Raw genomic sequence first — 11,180 nt, forward strand, 5'->3', positions numbered from 1 at the left:
CACCCAGTCTCTGCTTGAGCTGGAGCAGGTCACCTCAGCAAAAGCATGTCTTCAAGGAGGCCAGCGATGTCAACGTCTCCAATGACGGGGTGAAAGAACAGGTCTCCAAGCAGGCTGGGTGGAACGGACTTGAGGGTGGAGGCCGTGAGGAGGACACGAGCCAGGCGGCTTTGGCCTGCTGGGCACCAGGGCTCCAGGACCTCCCACAGGGCCTGGTGCGCCTCCTGCTGCAGGTGCCCAATGTGGGAGGAGGCGTGGAGGCCTGGCACGTCTGCGGGCAGAGAAGGCACAGATGGCTGGTGAATAGCCTACTCTGACACCAATGGGGCAAGACTGGCCCAAGACCGGAGGCCAGCGGCTTGGCCTTTGAGGCCCCATTACTACCTCCTTAATTTATTTATTTATCACTTCATTTATCCATCCTTTATGGAGAGGCAGTATAGAGCAATGGTTAAGACCCAGGCTGCCTGGGTTTGAATCCCACACTGTCACTTATTAACTGTGTGGCCTTGGACAAAGTTACTCAAGCTCTGTGCCTTGGTTTCCTCATTGGTAAAATTGGGATAAATAATAGTACCTATCTCCTAGGCTTGTTATGAGGTTTAAATGAGCTAGTATATGTAAAAGCCTTAGAACTGGACCTAACATATGGTAAGTGTAATATGAGTATTCGCTATGATTATAATGAATTATAATAATGCATTCTATGAGGGCCTTTGGTGAGGAATTCTCATCTAGATGCTCTCCAGATTACAAAGAACACTTCCTGTATCCGTTGCTCTCCTGGCTGAAGTTTATGGGGACTCCTCCCTCTCCTCCCCCACACCCCTTCATCTTTATTCCTCTTCTCTATGTGGTCTTTCTGAACCCACAGAGTTTCACCTTCAGAACTTCCCCATGCGGTCCTCTCGTGAAGGCGTGACTGAGGCACAGCTGTGTCTGCCCACCCTCCCCTTCCCCACTCCCACCTTCCCTGAGGGTCAGGGCAATTTCTTAGGCAGAGTGGCAAGGACTAGATACCGATATGAATAGACCTGAGTCCCCATTCTTGCTCTGCCCCAACCTGGCTGTGTGGCTTTCACCAAGTCAATTAGCCTCTCTGAGCCTCTTTTGTGAGATGACTATTTGGTGATAATCAGGACCCAAAGTGATCACAGATGTCAAGCCCTTAGAAGGCGCTGTCCCTGGCTGGGCCCTGCCCCCCTCCAGCCGTGGCCCATCCAGGAATGTCTGGGAGCTCACCAGGGTTGAAGAGGATGGTCCCTTTCAGGTAGGCATATTCCTTGGGGCCCAGCTCCAGACTCCAGAAGGACTCCAGGCAGCACTGAAGCCACTGCACTGCAGCCAGTGAGGGCTGGGGCCGATCCGGCACCTGGCCGTTGCCTGCACCGCTGGTGGGCTCCTCCAGCAGGATCTTCTTGAGTATGCTGGGAACTGGGACCTCAGCCACCTCGAAGGTCACAGTGTCTTGGGCCAACCCAAGCAGGAAGAGGGGGCCCCAGCAGCCCCGCAGCAGCTGTCGCCGATCCTGGGGGTGCAGCTGGCAGAAGGACGGCAGGTTCCTGAGGAAGGCCAGCGTCTTGGCCAGAACATCCAAGGCCTCCCGGCAGGTGCGATGGGGAGTACACAGCCGGACGGGCCGGTGCTGCCTGCACAGGCAGCGGCCACGGGCTGGGGGCACAGAGGGCCAGTCCCTGACGCTGGGGCTCAGAAGTGCATACAGGATGGTTGGGCGGCCTGCAGCACCCTGGCATGGGCAGGTCCCTGGCTGGCTGGAGCTCATGGTTGAGGATCTGTTCCTCCTTCCTCCAGGCTCTCCCGCCCTCTGCTTTGTGCTGTGGGTGCTATTTATATCCCCAAATGGGGGAGGGAGGAGGGAACCGCCCAACAACCTTGACTCCAGAAGTCATGTTCATTGAAAAAAAAAAAGAAACTCACACTGACCCTGGCAGGACCGGTGGGGAAGTGGCGGGGGAGGGAGGCTTGGAAGCTCCACGTGGCCCTGATATCACTTCAGTCAATGAAGCAGCGGGTGCAGGGCACAGGGTCACCTGCCTGCTGGCCCTGCTGCCCCTTATCAGATGATTCAAGTGGATAAACAGGGTCATTAACCCAGGCTGTACCAAGGCACCAAGGCCTCAGGTGCACAATCAGCAGGTGGCCATGGCAGGTGTCCCTATTGGTGCCTGCAGGACTCTCGCTCAGCTAGGAAGCCAGCCCCAGAGCCGGACAAGCCTTGAACACAAGGCCCAGCCTGGAAGCGCCTTATCGCTCACTTGTTTGCCTAACCTTGAGGCCCTACTCCTGTTGTTGGTGAGGAACAGGCTGCAGGGAAGGGAGCCAGGATCCTGGGGGGCTGGGAGGACTTTGCCCACTGTGCAGTCTAGGAGGCTGCCTTCCTCTGACTCCAGTTCTGGGGGGCCCTGCACGAATAAGGTCCTTAAGAACTCTTTCTCCCCAGCCTGGATTCCTGGAGCTCCTGAGGGGCCATATCTGCTGAGAAGCCCTTGCAGAATGACAATGAAATACTGCTGTTTACTGAGCACCTACTATATGCCAGGCACTTTCCACTCTAATATTCAGAGCTTCCTTATGAGGCACGATTCTTACTTTTTGAGACTCAAAGAGGTAAAGTGACTTGCCCAAGTTCACACCACTAAGAAGAGACAGAGCCCACATCAGTCTGACTCCAAAGTCCTTGCTTTTTCCCCTGGACCCACTGGCCCAATTGTGCAGCCAGAGCTGGTGACTACCTGGGTCCCTACCTTGCTGCTGCTTCCTGGTCTGCAGATGTTGCCCACTTATGATCTGGGCAGAAACGTTGCTCTGCCACCAGTCATATGGCTCCACTGTCCCAGGCATCTGTCTCAGATGCTGGGGCATGGGTTGTGAGAGCTGGTGGGAAGGTCCTTGGCTGCGTTACGTCTGTAGACCTTGGCAAGCCCGGCCTGGCAAGCCTTCTGCTAACACACTATTGGGCAGCCATCGCCATCCCTGGCATCTGCTCCTGGCTCTATCACTTTTCAGTTATGTGACTGTGGGCTGAACCCCAAATCTCTGTGGGCCTCAGAAGCTTCATCCGGGACAACGCCTGCTTGCAGGGGTGCTGTGAGGACAAAGTGAAATCCTACGTGTTGAATTCCAAGCAGTTTCTGGCATACAGTAGGAGGACTTTGCTCCCCCTTCCCTCTGACTAAGGAACTAAGGCAAACAGGCCCCAGCAGACAGGCACGCATCTTTCATGCAATTACAATTGCATAATAATCTTCATTCTTACGTTTATAAAGTTCCTTTAATGCCCTTTTATCTTACTGGGTCTTCACAACATCCTGTGGAAGGAGAGTCTACAGTCAGACTGGCTGGGTCCAAATTCTGCTTCATCACTTAACTGAGAGACCTTGGGCAAGTCACTTTATATTTCTGTGCCTCAGTTTTCTCATCTTTAAAAGGGTAGTAAGAAAGCCCACTCATGAATATTGGTTTTACGGGGCATGAAGCTGATACAATTTTGTAGGGCCTTCATTAAGAATAGAAAATCAGGTGTGAAAGTGAACATTTAATAAATGATAAAACAAATCAGTACAAAGTACAAACATCACAAACCCAGGAGAATAACAAAGTACTTTTACTGATCAATTGCCTGACAATATTTGCCTACATATTTTAGCTGCACACTCTTTGCTCGCCTCTTCCCATGTTAATGATATTTATTTTGAAACTGACGCAAACACCGAAAGGTTGCAGGTACAGTACAGGGAACTTTTTTTTTTACCTTGAACGCTTTGGAAGTAAATTGCCAACCTGAGTCCCATCACCCCCAAATACTTTAGTGTGTAATTCCTACAAACAAGGACATTTTCCTACATAACCACAACATAATCATCAACATCAGGAAATTAGCATTGAATAAAACCAGGAAATTAACATCTAATCTCATTGAACATCGGAAATTAATATCTAATCTCTAGTTTTCACCTTTAAGTTTCACCTAATGCTCCAGTGAAATCATTATAGTAAAAGGGCTCAGTCCAGAATCGCACATTGCATTTCTTCGCCATGTCACTCTAGCCCCTACTGGTCAGGAAAACTATCCTTAGTCTGTCCTTGCCTTTCACAACCTTGACACTTTTGAAGAGTTGTTATTTTGTCTCATGGCTTTCAATTGGAGTTTGTCTGTGGCTTTCTTGTGATTAGACTCAGGTTATGTATCTTTAGTAGGACTGTCCCTGGAAGTGATGTTGTGTTCTTGATACACCCTGATATATCAGGGAGGACACATTTCCATTTGTCCCAGGGTTCACTTGGTCACTTGATTAAGGGGATTTCTGTCAGACTCTTCCGTATACCAGTTACTCTTTCCCCCTTTGTAGTGAATCAGTCTTTCTTTCTTTTTTTTATATATATTTATTTATTTATTTGGCTGCACTGGGTCTTAGTTGTGGTACACGGGATCTTTGTTGCCGCTCATGAGGGATCTTCCTTGCGGCATGCAGGATCTTTAGTTGCAGCATGTGGGATCTGGTTCCTTGACCAGGGATCGAACCTGGGCCCCCTGCATTGGGAACGAGGAGTCTTAGCCACTGGCCCACCAGGAAAGTCCCTGAATCAGTATTTCTTGAGGAGGTACTTTGAAACTATGTAAACATTCCTCCTCATACATTGAATGTACCTGTGTGTGTTTGTATTTAACTATGAATTCATGGTCTCCTATTTTATTCAGTGGCTTGTAGTCTGTTACTATCATTATTTATTTTGATGCTCAGATTGTCACAGACTTGGCCAATGGGAGCCCCTTCAAGCTGGAGTCTATGTCCTTTTGACATGCCCCCATTACTCTTTGAACATCCTTTGTTTCCTGGTATATGAAGATATCACTTTTCCAGCCCCTGGAATCAACTAGTACTACACGTAGCTCTGATTTAATCTTTTAGTGGAGAATAGTATTTAAAAACCATGATCTGGGTACCAGAATCATATTTAGAAACGAAGATCTATTAATTGCTATTAGGGTGCCACTGCTTCCCAGCCCTCCCAGAGTTAGGGAATGTACACACACACACACACACACACACACACACACACACACACACACACATTTATACCTATGTTTATTTATACATACTGAAAAACATGAGTTCATACTATTACCTGTAATTTTTTTTTAAATTAATTTATTTATTTATGGTTGTGTTAGGTCTTCGTTTCTGTGCGAGGGCTTTCTCTAGTTGCGGCAAGTGGGGGCCACTCTTCATCGCGGTGCGCGGGCCTCTCACTATCGCAGCCTCTCTTGTTGCGGAGCACAGGCTCCAGACGCGCAGGCTCAGTAATTGTGGCTCACGGGCCTAGTTGCTCCGCGGCATGTGGGATCTTCCCAGACCAGGGCTCGAACCCGGGTCCCCTGCATTGGCAGGCAGATTCTCAACCACTGCGCCACCAGGGAAGCCCTATTACCTGTAATTTTAATCCACTATAATGGGATTCATTCTAGTTTTCGCCCTTTCTATATTATACCTCTCTTCTCTGACATTGAGAAATCTGGTTTTCATTATTTTTAACTTATTTACTCATTGGATCAAGCCTCCATTTGTAACCAATCTGCCGTCTCCGCCACAACCCTCTCTGCTGTAAGATGCCTTCCTCTCCCCACTTGGGCTCTGATACCTCGGGTCAGGTTGCCCCCTCCCACTCATGGACTTCTTCTTCACCCTGTTGGGCCTGTCCCTCTGCGCAGGTCGCTGCTCTTTGAGGACACCCTCCTGCCCCTGCTGAGGCCACCGTGGTGCCCTCCTTTGCTGGTGTGTGCTTTTACCTTGTTCCTTTCTACCCAATAGCTTTAGGATGGACATTTTCAGGAAGAGAAAGGAAGAGAAGGAGGTAGAGCTGTCAATGATTTTTAAAAATAAATTTCTACAGTGAGAATAGAGAGATGATTCTGTCTTTCCTCTTGCAAGGTTAATTTCTTTTAAGTTTTATTCTTGATAGTAAGGAGATGTAAAACATGCCCTTTCACACATAGATGTATTGGGTTGGCCAAAAAGTTCATCTGGGTTTTTCCGTAACACCTTATAGAAAAACCCAAATGAACTTTTTGGCCAACTCAGTATTTGCTACCTGTAGTACTGCTTGTAGGTTTGTAATCAGAATTTTTATAAATTCTACATTGTGTAATGCCTATTGGAAAAGAAAAACATGCATGGAACATTTATAATTGCATATGCTGCCTATTCCTTATAGGAGGGAACTTCCTTTTTGAGTTGGTGTCAATATGAAATGACAAATTAGTGATGAATGATCAAAAGAATTTTGCACAGATTTGCTTCTTGGTCCATACAAATCCTTGTTTCTCCTCCACCACCCGCATACTTCCAGGTGTTTTGGGAATAATTCATATTGGGAAGAAGGATAGAGTGGGAAAAAACAGTGATCTTGACCAGTTGTAGTTTAAATTTTTTATTTTTTGCAAATTAAAAAGAAAAAAATATACATGTATTTGACCCTAAGAAGACATTGCTGGGACCTAAGAAGACATTGCTGCCTTGGAAGGGCCCATGCAAATGCAAGGTCCTGGAATTTGAGCTTCATTAGTTTCACAGCAAATCTGCTTCTAATAATGCGTTTCTTAGGTGTTGTAAGAACACAAAGTGCCTGGCACAGCAAGTGCTCTGTAAAAGGGACAGTTGTTATTGTTGTTGTTGTTGTTTTCACCCTTGTTTCATAGAGGAAGAGGTTGAGGAAGAAGTTGTTGAGGAAGAGGAGACCCAGAGGAGGGAGGAGACCCCTCACTGGGGGTCATGGAAAAGCTGGGCTGGAAGTTGGGTCCCCGGGTTTTAAGTCTTGCATTTTTTTGCACTGTGAGGAACTGTGTCTTCTGAGCCCTGTGTGTGGCCTGAAGGCCAGGGTCAGCCCTGGAGGCCCTGGAGGGTGAGGAAAGGCCTCAGCTGGGATCTCCACAGCCTGGAGCCTGACTGGGGCCATTCACTCAGAGGGGTAGGAGGCCTCTTGGGGGAAGATGGTCCATCAGCTGCCCTCTGTCTGAAGGCAGAGACACAGGTCAACCCTCAGGAGTCCCCAGTCTCAAGAGGAAGACACAGCTCTAGGAACCCCAGACCTAATTGGGGTGACACAGGCCAGGCCCCAGAGACCCTGGTCTGATAGAGGAGATAAGCCTGGCTCTTGGGGGCCTTCAGTGTGATGGGGAGACACAGGCCAGCCCTGAGGAGGCCCCATTCTGAGGAGGGAGAGACAGCCCTGCTCCCAGTAGCTCTAACAGGGGCGCCAGGGTGCCCATGTCGGTGGGGGGGCAGGAACCCTACAGTGGAGCCATGGGGCTGAGTAGCTTGAATTTGGAAGGCTTTCTGGAGGAAAAGGTCATGACAACACTCTCTCATCCGTACAGCCCTCTATGGTTTACAAAGTGCTTTCCCAATAATTATCTCAGTTAATCCTCATGTGACAATGGGACGAAGGTGTTACTATTCCAACAGGGACAACAACCACCATCATTCTAAGCAGTGACACTTGCTGAGCACCTACTGCCCAGTGTCAGGCACTGGGCTGGGCATCACCTGTAAATTAAAGGGCACCCCGCAAGGCAACGTGGGTGAAAGTGCTTTGCAATCCTATGACCACGGTGCACACGTTTGCTCTTGTTCTGTACAGAGGCCTGACTACTTGAGGATGCAGCTGGGAGACCCTGGGCAGCAGAGGGCCTGGGTTAAGGACTGGAACTGGGAGGCAGAGTCAGGACTAGATGCCTTTTCATACTCTGAACGTGTCATGCAGCTTTGTGCCTCCAAGCTGTTCCCTGTGTCTGGGATGTCTTTCCGTTACCCTGTCTGTTTGGTAAGTTCCTGGTCACCCTTTATGGTCTAGCACAGGCTTCACAGTTTTTCCCTCTCCACCTCTTTGGCAAAACAATTTGCTCGCTCCCTGACTTCCCAGGTCATCGGGTTCACCGCCCCTAATAGAGCACTTAGCACATGGTGGTGTAATCACGCACTTACCTGCTGTTTTTTGGTTTTTTTTTTAATGATTTTTGCCAATGGTTCGTCATTTTTAATTTTTTTAAATTTTATTTATTTATTTATCTATGGCTGTGTTGGGTCTTCGTTTCTGTGCGAGGGCTTTCTCTAGCTGCGGCAAGTGGGGGCCACTCTTCATCGAGGTGCGCGGGCCTCTCACTGTCGCGGCCTCTCGTTGCGGAGCACAGGCTCCAGACGCGCAGGCTCAGTAGTTGTGGCTCACGGGCCTAGTTGCTCCGCGGCATGTGGGATCTTCCCAGACCAGGGCTCGAACCCGTGTCCCCTGCATTGGCAGGCAGATTCTCAACCACTGCGCCACCAGGGAAGCCCTTACCTGCTGTTGATGGTGTTCAAATGTAGACGGGGTCAGACTAGGGGAGGCTGACTTATCACCAAGAGGCCTTCCTGGGCAACATTTATTATTTCAGTGAATTTACCAGGGCTCAAGATCAGGCCTAGGTCTCTCAGCGGGGAGTCACATCAAACAAGCACCTGGGTCTGATTTATAAAATCAGAATGCCAATTCAGGGAGGCAGAACTCTGAGATAAGATGTGGGTAAGTGTGTGGTCTCTGGAGTCAGACTGCGTGGGTTTGAATCCTGGCTCTAGCCTTTCAGCTGTGTGGCCTTGGGCACATGACTTCATTTCTCTGGCCCTGGTTTTCTCCTCCCCTAAATGGGGATAACAACATAGGAGCATTATGTTAAGTCAAATAATGTTTATAAAGTGATTGGTACGGTACTGGGCACTTAAATTTTACCAATAAATTTTACCAATTTGTAAAATAAATTATACCAATATTTATTGAAAAGTTATATAATGAGAGTCAACAGTATCAGGCACAGACCATTTATTCATTCCCCAAATATTTATTGAGGTTCTACATTTGAGACTCTGAGCTGAATGCTTGGATGAATCAGACAGTTTCTATCTTTCTTGAAGTTTATATTCCAGGGAAAGGGGATGGATATAGAACCAAAATTTCTTTCTTTCTTTTTTAAAATATTTATTTATTTATTTATTTATTTATTTGGCTGCGCCGGGTCTTAGTTGCGGCAAGTGAACTCTTAGTTGTGGCATGCATGTGGGATCTAGTTCCCTAACCAGGGTCGAACCCGGGCCCCCTGCATTGGGAGCACGGAGTCTTAGCCATTGGACCACCAGGGAAGTCCCTAGAACCAAAATTTCTTAATTGTCTATTTCAATTGTGGTAAGTAATTACACAGGATGAGCACAAGGTACTTTGAAAGCAAAAATCATGGAGATGGAGATTTAATCTGTATATCAAGGTCAGTAAAGACCTCACAGAGGAAGTGGCATTTGGGTTGAGACCTGATGGGTGAAAAGGAGTTGCTGGCAAAGGCCTAGGAACTAGGACAGGGCATTTGAGGAAGTGAAAGCAGCCAGTGTGGAGGGAGCCTGGTGTGTGAAGGGGAGTGTGGGACAAGATGAGACTGGAGAGGTGGGCAGGGCCCTGATGTTGTTGCTCCTTGGAGGCCATGGTGGGGAGCTTGGAATTTATCCTGAATGCAATGGCAATAGGGCTAATTTTAAGCAAGGGAATAACAAGACCTGGCTTATCCTTAAGAGCAATTGCTCTGGCTGCTGGGTGGAGGATGGACTACAAAGTGACAAGAAAGGAGGTAAGGAGACCAGAGAGGAAGCTGTCGGAGTAGATGTCAAGCAAGAGATGATACTGGTTTAGACTGGAGTAGCAACAGCATCTTGCTTCACACAGCAAGGTGAGGCGACAGAATCAAGATATATTTTGGAGGGAGAGCTAACAGGACTTACTAATGGATTAGATGAGGTCAGATTTTGGCTCATCCAAATGCGTAGATGAGTGGAGCTTTGGGCTTTTGTAAATTGGTGCTTGAAGGGGCCATTTAACTCAATGGGGAAGACTTTGGGAGGAATTTGTGTGTGTGTGGGAGCATCAGTGTTGGCCATGTTGGTTTTTAAAAATAAAAATAATTCTTGAATATAATAGAATATCTATTAAGAGTTCAAATTTCAGATTGTCTCATAAAGTTATAAATTTTTTATTGTGTTAAAATATACATAACATTACACTTACCACTTTAACCATTTTTAGGTCTATAGTTCAGTGGCATTAAGTACATTTACACTGTTGTGCAACCGCCACCACCATCCATTACCAGCCATGTGAGTTTTCAGATATCTGTTAATCGACCCAAGTGGAGCTCTCCAGGAGCTCAGGAGAGATCTGGGCCAGAGGCATCATGCGATCACCTACAATGCCGCGGGCAACTAAGCCTGCGTGCCGCAACTACTGAGCACACATGGCACAACTAGAGAGAAGCCTGCACGCCACAAAGAAGAGTCTGTGCGCCACAACGAAAGATCCTGCATGCCTCAACAAAGATCCCGTGTACTAAGGGATCTTAGCACTTAGACCCAATGCAGCCAAATTAAAAAAAAAAAAAAAGATCACCTACAGAGAAAGTATAGATAGAGGAAAAGAGGAGGGGATAAAGGACAGAGCCCCCAACAGTTATAAATCTGAGTAAGTCATGACACTGAGAAAGAGTGTTAGTGAGGTGGGAAGAAAACCAGGTAAGTGTGGTGACATGGAAGCTCTATGAGTGTGCTAGGGCTGCCATAACAAACTATTATAGACTGAGTGATAAACAACAGAAATTTATTTTCTTACAGTTCTCAGGGCTGGAAGTCCAAGATCAAGGTGTTGGCAGGTTTGCTTTCTCCTGAGGCTTTTCTCTTTGGCTTGCTGATAGCTGCCTCATATGGGCTTTCCTCTGCTTGCTTATGAGTCCCTGGGGTCTCTTCCTCTTCTAGTAAGGACACTAGTTATATTGGATTAGGGCCCCACCCTTACAAACTCCCTTAACCTTCATTACCTCTTTAAATAGCCCTATCTCCAAAAGCAGTCACACTGGGAGTTAGGGTTTCAACATAGGAATTTGGGGGGAATACAGTTCCGTCCATAACAGAAGCCTAAGGAAAAAGAAAATTATTTCCAGAAGGAAGAAGGGGTCAACTGTGTCAAATGCAGCTAAGTCAAGTAAAGTAATAGTGGTCCACTGGCTTTGGCAATAAGTAGGTCATTGTAACCTTGGTCAGAGTATTAAGAAAAGACTAATTAGAGTAAATAAAGAAGAGATGGAAGGTGAGGAAGTG

The 11,180-nt window shown here is 47.5% G+C and overlaps 1 protein-coding gene across 1 annotated transcript; it reads right to left on the bottom strand.

Annotated features, from left to right (window-relative positions):
• Positions 1–5: 5 nt before the first annotated feature.
• NR0B2 (nuclear receptor subfamily 0 group B member 2) lies at positions 6–1,823 on the bottom strand. The gene is made up of 2 exons (XM_036864500.1): positions 1,243–1,823; positions 6–271 (listed from the first exon to the last, which is right to left on the bottom strand). The coding sequence occupies exons 1-2, from the start codon at positions 1,781–1,783 to the stop codon at positions 30–32; spliced, it is 783 nt and encodes a 260-aa protein (XP_036720395.1). The 5' UTR covers positions 1,784–1,823; the 3' UTR covers positions 6–29.
• Between the last annotated feature and the right edge of the window lie 9,357 nt (positions 1,824–11,180).

The sequence above is a fragment of the Balaenoptera musculus genome, chromosome 1, assembly GCF_009873245.2.
Source record: "Balaenoptera musculus isolate JJ_BM4_2016_0621 chromosome 1, mBalMus1.pri.v3, whole genome shotgun sequence".
Classification (NCBI taxonomy): domain Eukaryota; kingdom Metazoa; phylum Chordata; class Mammalia; order Artiodactyla; family Balaenopteridae; genus Balaenoptera; species Balaenoptera musculus.